This window comes from Erpetoichthys calabaricus, chromosome 11 (assembly GCF_900747795.2).
Source record: "Erpetoichthys calabaricus chromosome 11, fErpCal1.3, whole genome shotgun sequence".
NCBI lineage: Eukaryota > Metazoa > Chordata > Cladistia > Polypteriformes > Polypteridae > Erpetoichthys > Erpetoichthys calabaricus.
The window spans coordinates 64,791,841-64,811,255 of record NC_041404.2 but is presented as its reverse complement, the minus strand read 5'-3'; the positions used below and the strand labels follow the sequence as shown (position 1 = coordinate 64,811,255).

Sequence of the window (19,415 nt, the reverse complement as noted above, 5' to 3'; positions counted from 1 at the left end):
AGCTAAGCTCTCCTTCTCAGGGTGGGGGTTTGATTTGTTTTCAAATTTGTCGGGTTATAAATTGATCTGTTTGTATGGAATGATTACAATGAAAATTAATAAAATAAAAATATAAAAAAAAAAGAAACACAACATCTTGAACTCTTGAGTTAATAGTATTCATTAGGTATGTATAATGCTTGTAATTAGTGCATACATACATTATGCAAAATTTCAGGCATTTGTTTATTGTGTAAAATCATATGCATATGAAAAATAGCAGCAATCAGATAGAGAAGGGCACATTTAAATATTGTCTATTTTTAAAACTTCACTTCAATATGAGCAATTTATACAATGTCACACACGTGTGCTTAGGAGACAGCTTAAGGGCTCTGGTGATGATGAACCAAGAGTTGGCACAGTTTGCTAATACCTTCTCTCTTCCTCCCTCTGCAGAATGGAAGATTGACATCCATTCCACATCTGACATCACTTCCGTTGTCCGCCCTCCTGGGGCTAACCCACCCTACCGGGAAGCCATATGATCAGCAGTTTGGCCATTTTGAGAGAGTTCTTTTTGGAACCCTCTCTGAAAAGACTTTTCTGCATTTATTGCATGCTTTCTTTGTCTGTTTTTGTCTCTAAGTATATGGGATCACCTGGTGTTGTCCCAACCCTCTCATGTTGTTGTGTCTCCTTTTACAAAAGTAATTTATTGCATAACACTAGAGGCAAAATATAAACAGTCACAACACAAGGGGTTTAATGAGGTGGGAGATTTGACAGCAATATGCACATTAATAAAGGAACTGAAAAACATAAAGCACTTCATACTACCTCCTCTTTTTGCATTTGGTGTAAATGAGCCTTACTCCATTATTTTATTATCAGTATTTAGATCATTGAAGTGTGCATTTTCATTTTTTAAGGGAAGAGTTTAATTTTGTATATCTTAACTGAATGCAAAAAGCAAACAGTACTTACATTTCATAAATATGGATATTACAGATTACCTATGGTGGAATTCACTTTGACAGTGAAAATATTACATGTGTCAAAAAGAATGTGTAATTGCTGTATATAGGTTCAATAAATGCTGTTTATTTCTTTTTACTCCAAGGACCTGCAATGTAATATTTTTACATGTTGTGATGGACGGCCGGGTCCCATGCCCGGCTGGGACGCCGCTTCAACACTGGATCTGGGGAGCAGCCATGAGATGCACTCAATGTTCCCCAGAATGCAAAGTGGCAGCCCTCTTGGGTTACATCGGGGCCACAAGTGTGGGACTTTAGGCTCCGTGGCCACCACCCGAAGGAGCTGCATGACTTAATGAGCCTCTGTGGGCTGGAAGGCAGCCACACCCGGAAGTGCAGCCTAGTTAGGCCAATTACCACCTGGAGCACTTCCGGGAGGGCTACAAAAAGAGCCTGCAGCCAGTACTCAAGGGGCCAGAGTTGGGAGGAGAGGACGAAGCTTCAAGGGAGGAATGGTGGTGCCAGAAGGGCAGGATTGTATGTTGGTAGCAAGTGCTTTTGGGACTGTGTATTGCCTATGGGGTGCCCCACAGGTGAAGAAAATAAACAAATTGTGTTATTTTATACGTGTCTCCGAGTGTAATCTGTACCGGGTCGGGCGCTATATAGCGCCATTGTTATAATGTACATGTTAAAGACAGAGTGGACTGTAAAGGATTGTTCTGAGAACTTCAAAATACCAGGATACCATGACAATTTTTTCAACCTTCTCAAACCTACTCAGTATTTAAAGTATGGAACATGCTAAGGATTTAGCCAATTAGAGGTATTTTTATCTAGACAACATATTTGCATTTTATGAACAGTTGTGCTCCAAATGTAACTTTCCAGCTACACACTTTTTTCCTATATACAAATTAGGAATTTGTTTAAAAGAAACCGAACCAATTTATATACTGGTTAGTCTTGTTAAAGGCATAGAGAGTATTTCAACAATATATAAAAAATATTTCAAAGAATTTAACGTTGTGAACGTTGGGAAAGGGACCTTTCATTTGTCATCACCGAAAAGGAGTGTACCTCAGCCATGCATAGAATACACTTTATACTCTATATGCAGCAAGCTTTCCATAATTCAACCAAAAATCTTTCACCAGTCACATTTTGTTGAAAATTGTATAAAACATACGCAGGTTAAGATCTAATTTGCAAGGACTGCCATCTAAATGTCAGCATCATTAGGCCATATGTTTTGGGAATGTACTAAATAAACATAATTTTGGACAGAAATCTTTACATACTTCTCAGACAGCCTTGGTGTCACAAGTTGTCTTAATCCTTTAATGGTGCTATCTGGTGTATTCCCGAATGGTGTTTTATTAGTAGCTGATTGTGAATTACGGACCCAGGGGAACCCATATTTGTACCTTTTTTGAACATATTGTGTTGTGCTTATTAAAATTTTCATTATTGCTCTGACAAACAGTACTTTGTTTATTTATGTACTTTTTGGATATTTATTTATGTATTTTTTTGGATGGTTGCTGCGTTTTGTTACTGTTTGTGCATGGTTTCAGCAATGTTGTATGGTCATTATACCCTTGTCATATTTCATATTGAACCTTTAAAAACTGACACAAGGGTGTTATGATGCAGAGTTCACAAAAACCAAAAACAGACTTCCCTCAAACTCATATAAGATGCTTTGCTGCCTGCATACCTGGAAAAGAGCAAAAGGCCAATTAAAGTCCAAAATGGAAGAGGGGAAACACTAAATCTCTGATCCCAAGAAGCAAAACTTAATTATTTATTTTATTAACTCATGAAGTCCAAAAAATACTGCATATACTTGCGTTTAAGTTCTCCCGTGGATAAGTTGGGGCTTGATTTTACCGTATAATTTCCGGAATTTTATAATGTTGGTCATATAAGTTGAATGCTGAAAACTCACACTATTGGTCCAAGAGATGATGAAATGCTAACACCCGCCTGAGAGAGTAACCACGGAGCACACTGCTTTTTTTTTCCATGTATTGTGCATACGTGACCACACAGTAATACCCAAACTATCCCGAAGCGATGTTTGCACTGTTTTGTGTTTTTTGCATTTCATACTCTCATACACCTTTATCATAAGAGCATCCCTTATCTACGATGGAGCGTTCGATCAGAAGAAAATATGAAGGTGGTTTTAAATTAAAAGTCGTTGAAGTGGCAAAAGTAATTGGTAACTGCGCTGCTGCAACAAAATTCGATGTGTGTGAGAAACTGATGCGAGATTGAAAGAAGCAAGAAGATGTAAAAAAAAAAAATTTAAGTTTCGTATTTTTGAATGGGTGTATAAGTCAAGGTCTGATTTCATGATCGATTTTTCGGGTTTCAAGACCGGACTTATACATGAGTATATAAGGTAATAATAAAGCTTGCAAGAAAAAAGTCCAAAGTGACAAAAAACCTAAACATAATACCAAAACTTCAAAATAACAAATGTAATCCAGAATTAATTAACCTAATTCTCAATGTGAAAATCAAAACCAAGAAACAGAACAAAATATTAAAAAAGTAAAAACTCAATGAAAATGTCAAAAGTCCAATAATATTTACTAAAATTGAGAGGTAAGCAGAAAAGTGGATTTGAACAACATGAGCTGCTAATTAGCTAATTAAAAACTAATGCAAAAACATGAACAAATAAAAAACAAGGAAATGGGGGAAATCACAAAATCCACAAAAAAGAAAAAACACTATAAAACAAAAGATATTATCTGAGTAAAAGGATGGCAGCACTCAGTTTCTAGCAACTAAGTATTGGATTCAAAACAAAAATATTTCAAAGTCTTTTTATGGAGTTAGTGTTACAGAAACCCAAGTTAGTGTTTCTGGTTTTGAACTTGGATTTGCTGATTACTATTCTAACTTTGTGTTTTGGGTTTGACAGACTTTATAGTTTTCTCTTTCTGGACCTAAAACCCATAACTGTTTTCCGACCTCTCCTCTGTTCACCCCTTTCTAGACACTCTAATCCATCTGTGATTGTGGAGATCTTCTTCTTATAGATCACATTACCTTTCCATGGAGGGACTTGTAGGCTGTGCAGATCTCTTGTCTCTGAGCGTTGTTTCTGGAAGTGATGAGGTCTAGTATTGTCTCTTTGTCACTGCCTGATAGAAAACAGGTGAACGCTTTCAAAAATCTTTTTTTTTTATTTTCTTTACAGAATTTATAGAAATATGTTCTTTAAACTATCATCTGTAAGGTTTATTATTACACCTAAGTGAATCAAACAAGACACTGAACATGTTTCAAGTATGTGCTATAAAATCTGCTTTTTTACTTCAGTAAAGACTGCAGATAGTACATGAAAGATCGGAAGCACACATACTAATTGTGCCTTTAGTCTAAAATGAGGGTAGAAAACAAATTCAGGCTTCTCATTCCATAATCATCATATACAGCATATGAGCAAAGAGAAATAGCGTAACATTATGATTAAATTCAAATTTTTGAGATGTCCTCAACCATAATCAAGGTTTACCCTGCATAAATTTTTGTCCTAGTCTTTTTTATTGCCTTTGATCACACTGGTAAGCAACCAACCTGAAAACAAATTGAAATTAAAATTAAAAAGTTGTACTGCTTCCATTATCTTTGAAATAGGCATTAAAAGGAAATAAATGTGCAACAGACATGGAAAAATCCTTAACTTCTATAACCTCTACTATAAAAAGCTTTGGAAACATTTTTTCTCACTTCCAGCAATATTATTATAACCAACTTTATTTTTCCCTGACTTTATCATTATATATACATTTGCTAAAGCAGTGATCATAACAGGCATTTTAGACATTACTCTCCAGCAGTTATACCTTCAACTACTTACCAGAAATGAGAGAATATGCAGGAAGTGTAAGTTGCTAAGTTCTTATTCTTATCACTCCTACTGTATATTTCAATTTTGAGTATAAAGTGTTGGAACACTTTTTTTACATTCATAGAATTTTAGGATACACTGATGCCTGATCCTGAAGGGGCACCCAGGCAAGCTTCAGATTCTGCTAATATTAAGATCATCTAGCCAAAAATATGTATCTGTTGAGCACAAGCACTAATCAAGATGGGCCTGATTATGAGACACATAACTAAATTAGGATACACTGATGCCTGATCCTGAAGGGGCACTCATAGAATTTTAGGATACACTGATGCCTGATCCTGAAGGGGCACACAGGCAAGCTTCAGATTCTGCTAATATTAAGATCATCTAGCCATAAAAATGTATCTGTTGAGCACAAGTACTGATCAAGATAGGCCTAATTATGAGACACATAACTAAATATGAAAATAGGTGGGGAACTGAGGCCTGGGTCTACAGTGTCACATGTGTGCACATGGGAGACAGATTAAGGGCTCTGGTGACAACAATTATCCACCAAACCAGGGGTTGGCGCTGTTTTCGATGCCTTCTCTCTACCTCTCTGCAGAACGAAGGCATTTCTAAACAGTTTTCAATAGCTGGAATATCTCCTTTTAAAAGTCCTCTTATGTCACCAGGAAACATGATACTAATAATCAAATACAGTTAATACAAAGGTAGCTTCAGTTTGTATAGAGAAATGCCTGTCCTATATCACAAAAAATGTTACCTGTGACATTTTTACAGATTTAAAAATAGGTTGATAGCAGCATAATTGCACAGTTGTTACTGCTGCTGCCTCACCAATGTGGAAAACTGTTTCTGCATTACTTACCAATTCCTTTCATAGCCTTGTACAGCGCTTCTGCATCAGCATTTGGGTCAAAATCTGGAAAAGCTACCACAGATCCCCGGTACCTGGCACCCTATGAGGAACAATAATTTTTTTTACAATTACTTTTCAACATCACATCAGAAATTTCCATACAACAATGCAAACTGGAAATTGTAGAGGGAGAATTACTGCTTAGATTAAATAGGCTGAACTCAAACAAATCACCAGGACAAAATAATATGTATCCACGAGTTCTTAAGGGAGTTAGTGAGTCCATATATAAAACCTTGACGCATATTTTTAGGAACTCACTGCTCACTGGGGAAATTCTGAAAGATTGGAGAATGGCAAATATTATTCCATTGTATAAAAACGGTAACCAGGCAGATCCAAGCAGCTATCGGCCAGTTTCATCTAACAACTCATTTTCATTCTGTATTCATACAGGTACTTTTACAAAAAAATGTTACATCTAACATCTTATTTTCAAATAAAATATTTTTTACTATATAAGAAGATTGTTTTTTTTTAAACAGGTATTGTCAAGCTTGGGACAGAGAGTTGCATGACAGACAGGATGGTGAGTCCAGGTTTCCAAGAAAATACAGATACAGTGAAACCTCGGTTCACGAATGTCTCTGAACACATACAAATCTGTTCACGACCACACACTCAGTATATGAACAAGCCAGTTTCCCATTCAGTTTGTGCACGCCGATGATTTCCGCACAAGAGAGTGAGTGAGAGACAGCGCGCATGAGAGAGAGAGAGAGAGAGAAAGAGAGAGACACAGACAGACAGACAGACACACGCGCAAGAGAGACACACACGTGCGCGCGAGAGACACACACACACACACGCAAGAGAGAGAGGGCTGGCCACATAAGGCCAAGAAGGCAGTTAAAGAAAGGCTTGTTTTTAAAGAGACTGATTCGAGCATTGTTTTAACCTCGCTGTATTTAATGAAGACTTTTTTTCTATTGGATTTTAACCTCACTTCACTTCTGTTTACAGCGATCGGTTCGTAGTATGCATTGTTGCAATTTTACTTTTCTTGGTTGTTTATTAAATTACAGATTTTTCAAATGTTCTTAAAACTCATTAAAAAAAAGTGTTGTTAGCGAGTGGTTCATAGCGCTGTAGCGCAAACTCTTGCAATGTTAGTTTTCTCTGTTGTTCAAGGTTTTCTCAGTGTTATTCAATGTTTTTACATTTAGTTTACTATTACGCTGTGCATTCTATGGTATAATTAACTATTCTATGGTATAATTAACTATATTCGTGCTTAAAAATCTTTAAAATATATATATTTACATACAGTTAGTACAGTATGGAATGGATTAACTGTATTTACATACAATCCTATATGGGAAATTACTTCGGGTCATGACCAAATCGGGTTACAACCAGAGTTTTGGAATGAATTACGGTTGTGACCCAAGGTACTGTACTTTGTTACTGTATAAAGAAGGCAGGTACAGTCTCAAGACTTCATTCAAAATCGGAGCTGTTACTTCAGCACTCAAGCACACAAGATAGGAGCGGCGATACAATAATTGTCCTGCTTAAGCTCCCATCTTCAGATCAGAAGAATACCAGCAGGTTGGAATCAACGCTGTGGCAGACCAGGAGAGTGTGAGGAAGTGCAGGTCAACTCTCGGTGTTAAATGTTCTAAACATCATGTGACAAGCATGTTACAAGGTAAGCCTAATCCATATTACTAACCGAGAATGATAAACCAGATATGGACGCAGGTACATGGCATGCCCATGGACGCAGGAGACATAGTGCGCAGGCGCCAACAGCTCAACTAACGGAAATACGAAATAAAGCAACGAACACAGACAATACGGAACACAGACCGTCCACACTACACAGCATAGTCAAACCCGACATAGTACGGAAGGTGCGTGCGCCTACAACGCGCGTCTAACACACCGCAGGCAGACCCCCCGAGATGGTACAGAAGCCCCAGAGATACAGACTCCACAGCATATGTGAATCACATTAGCACAGACAATACGGAACCCAAACCGTACACACCACACAGCATAGTCAAACCTGACATAGTACGGAAGGTGCGTGCGCCTACAACGCACATCTAGAACACCGCAGGCAGACCCCTGAGATGGTACAGAAGCCCCAGAGATACGGACTCCACAGCATATGTGAATCACATTACAGTAATACAATAATATGAGTACTCACAAACAAAACAAACACAACAGGCTTCGGCGTCCCGCCCCACAATCAAACCGGTGAGAGTACGGCGTCCCCAAACGTCCACAAAACACAGCATAGTCAAACTCGAGATAGTACGGAGGGCGCATGCGCCTACAACGACTACTACATGAAACACACACACGGCACCGGAGATATAATATTAGCTCAACTAACGTAAATAAGCACCTACAACGCGTCATGGCTCAAAAACAAAGGAGCCCAACTTATGTAAATAAGAAATGAGGCAATGCGCCCATAGGTAACGACACAGCCACACAAAAAAGAGGATTCAGCCCCCTGCCCCAGAGTGAAACGGGAAAAAGTACGGAGTCCACAAAGGTCCACCATACACAGCATAATAGTACGGAAGGCGCGAGTTAGTACGACAGCCGAAGGCGCCTACAACGCGTAATAAGAATAAACAAACGCTCCGTTTTAAACGTACGTCATCCTCACACGTCCAAACTGTAATAAGAATAAACGAACGCTCCGTATTGAACGTGCGTCATCCTCACACGTCCAAACTATATAGCATAAGTGAATCACATTACAGTGATGCATTATTAACAGTACAACCACAGAAACCACTCCGTATTAACAGTAAGTGCAATTATCCACATTACTAACCGAGAATGCTAAACCGGATGGACGCAGGGACATCCGGCAATGCTAAACCGGATGGACGCAGGGACGTACCAGTTCCTCTCACTTCACAAAAATGTGCATGTCAGATTGATTGGCACTTCTACATTGCCCAGTATGAGTGAGTTTGGATGTGTATGAGTGTGCCCTGCAATGGACTAGCAGATTGGGCTTCAGCCCCTGTGACCTTAAATCCAATTAAGTGGGGTTGATAAAGATAGATTTATAATATAATATAATATAATATAATATAATATAATATAATATAATATCCACATTACTAACCGAGAATGCTAAACCGGATGGACGTAGGGACATCCGGCAATGGGCTGTGGCCGCAAAAGACGTACTGTGCAGGTGCCCCACAAATCTACCCCCCCCCCCCACCCCCCGCAAGCAACGGGAACCGGATGGAATGCAACGTAAAATAAGAAATGAGGCATCGCGCACACAAAAAAGGAGTCAGACCACAGAAAAAAGGAGTCAGACGCCGTTGCACACGAAACGGGACACACAAAGAGGAGGATTCAACAAGCCCCTAGCACACAAAAAAAAAGAAGCCGCGAGCACCACACAAAGCCCATTGGACACAAAATGGGACAGACTACGGCCATAGCACACGAAACGTACACAAAAACGACGATTCAGACCCTCGACCACAGTAACATAAATAACAAATGACACACAAAGCCCCATTTCTAAATGAACCGTCCGTATTAAACATACGTCATCTCAACACGTTCACACTATGCAGCATAGGTGGATCTCATTACAATAAGGCACTATTAACCGTTCAACCGCAGAAAAGGCTCCATATTAACAGTGAGTGCAATCCTCCTTATTACTTATCCATATTTATCACGCTCAAGAACAAACAAGTCATAAATTCACGATCACGGGTACAAAACGATACGGCTCGGATAACGGGACCAAACACAATTCACACTATGCAGCATAGGTGGATCTCATTACAATGAGGCACTATTAACCGTTCAACCGCAGAAAAGGCTCGATATTAACAGTGAGTGCGATCCTCCTTATTACTTATCCATATTTGTAATGCTGAAGAACAAACAATTCATGAATTCACGATCACGGGTACAAAACGATACGGCTCGAGTAACGGGACCAAACACACGAACCCGCATGAAAAAAACAATACACGTCGGCTCCAACGCGCTTCTGAAACTCTGGAAGAAAAAATGTATCGGCTCCAAAAACGCAAACCTCAACTAACACAGTTACAGAAACGAACCCAAATGGACAGACACACTGAACGTGGACGCATGCAGCGCGCGTCTCACAGTACTGTATCGAAACAGGCACGGGTTCAAAACGAAACACCTCCCGTCTCAGACATACAGAAATGGCAGCAAAGGGACAAAATAAATAAATGCAGACGTCTACACCGCGCATCTGGACTGCCGGAAAACAAGCACGCAAGGCTCCAAAAAGAGAAAGCTCAACTGACCGACATACAAAAACGGGCAAGGCTCAATACAAACAATGCACGCCGTAAACTACAACGGGCTTCTCACACAGCACAGGCAAATCGATTACACCTCCAAAACAACACGTCCCAAATAATGGACATACAACGACACGACTCTCAAACGGCACAAGCAAAAGATACACGTCACAGACATCAACGACAGTCACCTGCTAAACGCTTGCGCCAGTTAGCTGACAACGCGTTCAATAATGAGTCCACTATTCAGGAAAATTCATTGGGATTAATGAATGTCATTTGCAATCATTATAATTCACTTAACTTCCCTGAAGAAACAACTGGCAATACAAGTAATGAATTTACACGTTGTTATCAAAAGGGTCAAATTAGACTGCCTCCTTTACATTCATATCCTGAATATCTACAGAAGCTTCTAACTAACGATGTACCTGAAAGTAAAATCTTTATGAACTGCATTAGATCCTACAAATCGGTATCCACTATGAACATTAACAGTGGCACTGCACATGACATCCGTCTTGCAAAACTGTTAATTATTGATGAATGTACAATGGCATCCACTCACTTACTCAACACCATTCATAAACTTCTACAAACGTTTATGAATAATAATATTCCCTTTGGAGGAAAGGTACTTTTATTAGGAGGAGATTTTAGACAGTGATTAGCTATTGTTCCACATTCCATGCGCTCAGCTATTGTTCAGTGCACCTTAAAATACGCAGACAATTGGCATTGCTTTCAAAAGATACAGTTAGTACAAAACATGCGATGTCCACATCCAGATCATAACAACTGGTTATTACAACTGGGAGATGGTACACTCACCAATACAGGTAGACTTCACCCAGATATTATTACAATTCCTCAAGCCTTTATCTGTGACGACTTAGTTACAGATAGATTTGGAACAGCAATCTCATTAGACCAAATGCCCCTTTTAACACAACGCACTATATTATGTCCAAAAAATATTAATATGGAAAACATAAACACCCAAGTCATTGCATTACTTCCTGGAGAGACACAACTCTTTCTAAGCTCTGACAAACTTGACTCTGATCACGACAATAACCATCTTCATTGACCTTACAAGTTCTGACCTGGAATTACCTTTTACACTTAAACGGCGTGTACAAAGACATTTTCCAATAAACCTTTACACTGTGCCACACACTTTATTGTTTGCTTTCTATTTGCATCATCTACACCTTCACACTATTCTATATCTCATTCATACATCACGCTCTTTGTCATTCCCAACACCAGGGGTTGGCGAGCGAAGCGAGCAGGGGGCGGAGCCCCCTAGTTCATATTACTAACGGTAAACAACGGAGAACTAATGGAGTCACGATCACGACTCGAAAACTATATAGCTCCACTAACGGAGCTACAAACACGAGCCCGCATGGACAAAAACAATAGACGTCGGCGCCTACAACGTGCGTCTGAAACCGCGGAAGCAAAACTGTCTTGGCTCCAAAACCAAACAGCTCGACTAACGGAGCTACAAACATATCTCATACATTCATCAATGTATTTTGGGTTACCCAACACCGGGGGTAGGCGAGCGAAGCGAGCAGGGGGCGGAGCCCCCTTGTATTGCAGAGAACAACCAATTATTTTGCCCTTGGTTTACTGCTTACCAGACGTAGCAGAGCAGTTACAGATCTGTCCTTGTGCTGCTGATGTTAGAGATGGCGAATTGCTGGTGACCCCAACCACTATAGTATACATATTTTCCCCATATTCGTTATAACAACATTTCTGTTATTTTTATGGTCCCATGAATTTCGTTACCGCAGGATTCCACCTATATTTAGTTGTAAGCAAATATGACTGGTCACCCTAAATGGGGGAAATTTAAACAATCTATATTTATAAAACTTATGCAGGGTACAAAAATGAAGTTACATAACTTTTATGATAACAAATCATGTAAGAAATTGAATGTGCCATTTGCACACACAAGTGAGACTCCTCAAACTAAGTGCAAATGAGATCCATGAAATGAACCTGAAGTGTAATTGATAGTAGCCATGTGCCTAAGATTAATAAACTTATAGGAAATAAACAAAAAAAATGTGGCTTACGGATGGAAAGGATGTGAAAGTATTTCTCTGGTATTGGTGGAGGCGGTATTATGAATTTTAGTGTAATAAATCAGAGTGGGTATAAAAATTACAAAGCATTTGAGACCTAACATTCAGTCAGCCAAGAAAAAACTACAACAACTGCTAAATACACTGAACAGATTTCTTCAAAAGTTTTCCTTCCTGAAAAAATGTATGATAATTATGATAGACAGCTTTAAGCTGAACACAAACATAATTTCAGATTGACTTTAATATAAGAATTTGGGGAAATGTGAAATGAACTTTTATTAAATTTATTCTGTTTAATCACTTGATGATGCTGACACATTGCATTAGTTCAATTGAGCTGAAATGTTTTGCTGCCAATTTTCATCTATACTCAGCATCTAATGCTTCTCATTTCAGTGTCTAACAGTAGGTGGCCAAAATCAATGGATTCCACTTGCCCTGATGTACTTTTCCATCATTGCAATGTCCTAGTGAAACATTTCACTACTGATAGCACCAATATCAGCATTAGAAAATATACAGGCGATACACCCAAAAGTATTCAGGAAGCAAAATCTTCTTTGTCCAGTGATATTTGTTCCTTGTTTGTGGAGGTAGATAAAAGAATATAGAACTTTAATTCTCTAATGCCTGAAAATGGGTTAATTAGCATAATAATATTCTTAAACCTAATTAATCCAATTCAGGGTTTCTGGAGTCTATCCAGGAAGCACAAGGCTCACTGATGTAAATATCCACCCACAAACTTCAACATGGCTAATTTAAAGTTGTCAAGTAACCAAACCTGCATTCATCAGAAATTTGGGAAGAAATCCAGGCATTTGGAGAGCATGCAAATTCTATGCAAACAACACGGGATTCAAAACCCGTGATGGCAGTACTAACAAATATCCACAATTTAACAAATAGGGAGTGTCAGAGAAGTACGTAAGAGTTGTACAGGATATGTACGAGGGAAGTGTGACTGTGGTAAGGTCTGCGGTAGGAGTGACGGATGCATTCAAGGTGGAGGTGGGATTATATCAGGGATCGGCTCTGAGCCTTTTCTTATTTGCAACAAGTAAGCCCACGATTCGCTAGCGAATCAGAAATCCAAGAATGGCAATCAGTTTCTGTTCCATCCAATATCTGGATAGATGACATATCATGGAGGGTGGGTGCATCTGGGGAAATGTCATTCAATTACATAAGCATATCTGTAGTAAAGCGGTCTCGTTTTGTGGAGACGTGATTCCGTTGCTTTTGCTGACACCGACTGCTGGCAGAGTGGAGCACAGCAAGTTCAGTTTACAGGTTGTGGTGTTCGTGTGCCATCCACTGAGTCTGGGAAGCCGCTGGGTTAGAGTCTGTGACTGTTATGTGATCTATATTACTGGCACAGTGGATTAGAGCAAGTGTAGCTCACAGGTTGTGTTGTTTGGGCGCCACGTACTGACTCTGGGAAGCCGCTGCGTTTTGGGACGCCGCTGCGTTTGACTCTGGGGCGGGCGCCATGGCGCATTACGTTGTGTTATTTGGGCGCCACCTACTGACTCTGGGAAGCCACCGCGTTTTGGGATGTCACTGCGTTTGACTGTGGGGCGGGCGCCACCGCGTTTTGGGACGCAGCTGCGTTTGACTCTGGACTCTGGGGCAGGCGCCAAACTGAATGACCGTTATGTGATCTACGTTACTGGCACAGTGGATTAGAGCAAGTCTAGTTTACAGGTGGTGGGCTCATTGCAGTGCGCGTGACATCCGGTTTACAACCTTCTCGTTTCTGTGTTTTCTGTCGCTGTGTCGTTAGCTATGGGCGGGCTCGTTGCAGTGCGGCAGTGCGTGTGCGCTTCGATGCGCCCTGCGTCCATCCAGTCAAATCCGGTTTCCAAAATTTTTTGTTTTCTCTGTGGCGGGCTCGTTGCAGTGCGTGTGCACCTCGATGCGCCCTGTGTCCATATCCAGTTTACAACCTTCGGTTAGTAATATGGATGGTGATGGACAGGTTGACAGCAGGAATCCCCATGGACTATGATGCTTGCTGATGACACTGTAATCTGTAGCGATAGTAGGGAGCAGGTTGAGGAGACCCTGGAGAGGTAGAGATATGCTCTAGAGAGGAGAGGAATGAAGGTCAGTAGGAACAAGACAGAATACATGTGTGTGAATGAGAGGGAGGTCAGTAGAATGGTGAGGATACAAGGAGTAGAGTTGGTGAAGGTGGATGAGTTTAAATACTTGGGATCAACAGTACAGAGTAATGAGGATTGTGGAAGAGAGGTGAAAAAGAGAGTGCAGGCTGGGTGGAATGGATGGAGAAGAGTGTCAGGTGTAATTTGTCACAGACACGGGTAACAGCAAGAGTGAAAGGGAAGGTCTACAGGACGGTAGTGCGACCAGCTATGTTATATGGGTTGGAGACGGTAGCACTGACCAGAAAGCAGGAGACAGAGCTGGAGGTAGCAGAGTTAAAGATGCTAAGATTTGCATTGGGCATGACGAGGATGGATAGGATTAGAAATGAGTACATTAGAGGGTCAGCTCAAGTTGGACAGTTGGGAGACAAAGTCAGAGAGGTGAGATTGCATTGGTTTGGACATGTGCAGAGGAGAGATGCTGGGTATATTGGGAGAAGGATGCTAAGGATACAGCTGCCAGGGAAGTGGAAAAGAGGAAGGCCTAAGCGAAGGTTTATGGATGTGGTGAGAGAGGACATGCAGGTGACGGGTGTAACAGAACAAGATGCAGAGGACAGAAAGATGTGGAAGAAGATGATCTGCTGTGGCAACCTCTAACGGGAGCACCCGTAAGAAGAAGAAGAAGAAGAACCATATTAAATAATGCAATGTACTGATTAATGTATTACAATTTAAGTATTAATGTTTGGACTGTTGTACTGAACTATATTTTATTTTTTGTAATGTAATCTATAAGCTCAGTAATAAAAACATGCCATTCTCATCCTTAGTTTGAAAGATTTTCATCCAGCAGCTGTACCATATCCATATTACTAACCGAGAATGCTAAACCGGATGATGGACGCAGGCACATCCGGCAATGGGCCGTAGCTGCAAAAAGACGTACTGCGCAGGCGCAAAAAGAGTCCGCGAGAGTCGGCTGAGGAGCCGAGAAAGGCGGACAAAAGAGGGCGAGAGAGGCGGATGAGGGGCCGCGAGAGGCGGACAAGACCACAGAAAAAAGGAGTGAGCACACAAAAAATGGAGAAATGAGGCGCAAAGAGCAACGAAAAAAGGAAAAGGCACATAAAAAAGTATTCAAACGCAAGCAAAGCACGAAACACAATGCACACGAAACTAGACCCAAAAAAAAAAAAAAAGAGGCTCGCGCACAACAGCAAGGCACCCCCCACCCCCCCCCCCTACAGGCACCGGACGGGAAACACACCAAGAGGGGGATTCAACAAGCCCATGGAACACAAAAAAAAGAACACAAAACCACCCCACAGACCCTACAAGCAACGGATGGGACACACACAAAGAGGGGGATCCAAACAAGACACAGGAACACAAAAAGAAAGAAGACGCTCGCGCAACAACAATCCTCACCCCCCCCCCCCCCCCCCCCCCCACACACACACACATCCATAAGAAGTGACACGTCATCACCTTCACACTAGACAGCATAGGTGTCAGCATTGGTGGATCTCCTTACAATAAAGCACTATTAACCGTTCAACTGCAGAAAAGGAAACATATTAACAGTGACTGCGATCGTCCTTATTACTTATCCATATTTCGCATGCTGAGAAAGAAACAAGTCATGAATACACGGTCACGGGTACAAAACGAAAAGGAAATGATAACAGGAACAAACACACGAACACGAAAGAAACAACAAAATAGACGGCCATGCAGCATAGGTGGATCTCATTACAATAAGGCACTATTAACCATTCAACCGCAGAAAAGGCTCCATATTAACAGTGAGTGCAATACTCCTTATTACTTATCCATATTTCTAAAAGAAAAAATGTCTCGACTCCAAAAACGCAAAGCTCAACTAAAGCTTCTAACTAACGATGTACCTAAAAGTAAAAACTTTATGAACTGCATTAGATCCTACAATAGTTCATTTGCTTTTGCATATACCGGAGTAAATATCAGGCCACCAAAAGGCAATGGACCATACTGCTTTCGCATATGTGCACAAATACTGCATCGCATTGGAACAGTGCACCCTGAAACAAATCAACAATGCAAATATGCGCAAATCTACATCCTAGATCCACATTACGCAATCTATCAATCAAAGTGCTGCATCGCAACAGGCATGGATTCAAAACGAAACACCTCCTGTCTCAGACATACGTTAATGGCAGCGAAGGCTACAACGGGCTTCTCACACAGCACAGGCAAATCGATTACAGCTCCAAAACAACACGTCCCAAATACTACACATGCAACAACGCGCCTCTCAAACGGCACAAGGAAAACATACACCAGGAAAATTCATTCGGATTAATGAATGTCATTTGCAATCATTGTCATTCAGTTCACTTCCCTGAAGAAACAACTGGAAATACAAGTTATACATTTACACGTTGTTGTCAAAAGGGTCAAATTAGACTGCCTTCTTTACATTCATATACTGAATATCTACAGAAGCTTATAACTGACGATGTACCTGAAAGTTAAATCTTTATGAACTGCATTAGATCCTACAAATCGGTATCCACTATGAACATTAACGGTGGCACTGCACGTGACATCCGTCTTGAAAAAATGTTGTTTATTGATGAATGTTCAATGACATGAAGTCACTTACTCAACACCATTCATAAACTTCTACAAACGTTTATGAATAATAATATTCGATTTGGAGGAAAGGTACTTTTATGAGGAGGAGATTTTAGACAGTGATTAGCTATTCTTCCAGATGCCATGCACTCAGCTATTGTTCAGTGCACCTTAAAATACGCAGACAATTGGCATTACTTTCAAAAGATACAGTTAGTAAAAAAGATACGATGTCCAGAACCAGATCATAACAATTACTTATTACAACTGAGAGATGGTACACTCACCAATACAGATGGACTTCAGCCACATATTATTACAATTCCTCAAGCCTTTATCTGCGACGACTTAGTTACAGAGACATTTGGAACAGCAATCTCATTAGACCAAATGCCCCTTTTAACACAACGCACCATATTATGTCCAAAAAATATTAATGTGGAAAACATAAATACCCAAGTCATTCCATTACTTCCTGGAGAGACACAACTCTTTCTAAGCTCTGACAAACTTGACTCTGATCACAACAATAGCCATCTTAAATGACCTTACAAGTTCTGAGCTGGAATTACCTTTTACACTTAAACGGCGTGTACAAAGACATTTTCAAATAAACCTTTACACTGTGCCACACACTTTATTGTTTGATTTCTATTTGCATCATCTACACCGTCACACTATTCTATATCTCATTCATACATCACGCTCTTTGTCATTCCCAACACCAGGGGTTGGCGAGCGAAGCGAGCAGGGGGCAGAGCCCCCTAGTACACTTTAGAACAGGTCATCCACCTGAAGCTAAGTATGTTTGGGCCTAGCTTTAGTTGCTGCTGGATGAGGTGATGGTGAGGCCAGCAGGGGGTGCCTACCCTGTAGTCCGAATGTGGATTCCAATGCCCAAGTGCATTGTGCTGTAAAAATGGTGCCATCCTTGAGATGAGACGTAAATGACGTCCTGACTCCTTGTGAATATTAAAGAGCCTTCATAAACAATAGGGTGTATCCCAATGTTCTGGCTAAACTGTCCACCACAGCCTGGTCATTCTAGCCCCCTAATCATTTCCTGTCTCTGACTGGCTATCGCTCATCACTTCACCAAAACAGCTAATATGTAGCGAGTGCACTGGCACAAAATGGCTATCGTCACATCATCCAGGTGGATGCTACACATTATTGGTGGTTGAAGTAGCTTTCCACTCACTGTGTAAAGTGCTTTGAGTACCATGCAAAGCACTACATAAATGTAATGAATTATAATTATTTTTATTATTAGATTTTAAGATTTTCTTAAGGGCAGCATGGTGGTGCAGTGGTAGCGCTGTTGCCTCTCAATAAGGAGACCTGGGTTCGCTTCCCAGGTCCTCCCTGCATGGAGTTTGCATGTTCTCCCCGTGTCTGTGTGGGTTTCCTCTGGGTGCTCCAGTTTCCTCCCAAAGACATGCAGGTTAGGTGGACTGGCGATTCTAAATTGTGCTTTGTGTGTGTGTGTCCTGTGATGGGTTGGCGCCCTGCCCAGGATTGGTTCCTGCCTTGCTCCCTGTGTTGGCTCAGATTGGCTCCAGCAGACCCCTGTGTTCGGATTCAGCGGGTTAGAAAATGGATGGATGGATGGATGGCTGGATTTTCTTATTATAATTTACCTTGTTAAGACTATATAATTGAAAAACTGAATTGAAACACTACTAATGATCTGTACAAGTCTACTACAACATGGCTGTTTCGCTTTCATTAAATTTCACTATCGAAAGTGCTTCCTCTTCTGTAGAGGCATTCTCTGCAGCAGCTGACACCTGTCACATTTCAGAGCTGCTGGTTAATTCAGCAGCTCCATTGTTGAATACGTTGTGTGTCATTATGAAAGGATCTCCTGTTACACACAGCTGCTCTAGTACACCATTGGATTCATTTAGTTCATTTTAACAATTTAAGTTGTCGTCATGTAAAGAATGTAAAGAAGCCTCAGGCTTCAACCCAGTATAAAGGCTAAATGGTGTTCACCATACATAATGGATGGCAGCGCTTTTTAATCTGCAGAAACAAATGAAGTTTCCTTCCTGAAGTTGGTTTCAAAGAACCATTAACTAGTCTGGATAGGTTACTTAAAAACAAAAATTACAGCAGATGGAAGAAATTCTATATCTGTTCTAAATCAACCTTTAGCTGAAATAATACACATCACCAAGTCAGAAAAAAAATGATATCATCATAACAAAGCTTGATTTTCAAAATAAAGGTTCATAGTAAAAATTTAACATATAATTTACAATTTGTAAACAAAGCACATTTTACCATTGCCCATTCTAAGGATTCAAATTCCTTTGAAACTAAGCAGGTTTATGTTAAATGCAAACAAGAAAACTATCCTCCACCGGAAAATTCTTAATTTGATATGGAATAAATATTTGAAAGCTTAACATATTTATACTTTAATACAGTTCCAGAACGTGAATTTCATGTGTGACCGAGATGGGTGTAACCCCCTGTCCTGGTGGTGTGAATTGTATTAGCTTTGGGGATTTCGCTGTAGGGTTTA

At 40.4% G+C, this 19,415-nt stretch overlaps 1 protein-coding gene across 3 annotated transcripts in view; it reads right to left on the bottom strand.

Annotated features, from left to right (window-relative positions):
* The window catches only part of anxa6 (annexin A6), a 108,444-nt gene that overhangs the window by 70,200 nt on the left and 18,829 nt on the right, over positions 1 to 19,415 (bottom strand). For all 3 annotated transcript variants that reach the window (XM_028813222.2, XM_028813224.2, XM_051933991.1), the window contains exons 3-4: positions 5,708 to 5,798; positions 4,026 to 4,120 (exon numbers count right to left, since the gene is read on the bottom strand). In XM_028813222.2, the coding sequence (XP_028669055.1) occupies positions 4,026 to 4,120; positions 5,708 to 5,798 (186 nt within the window). The remainder of the gene's footprint in view (positions 1 to 4,025; positions 4,121 to 5,707; positions 5,799 to 19,415) is intronic.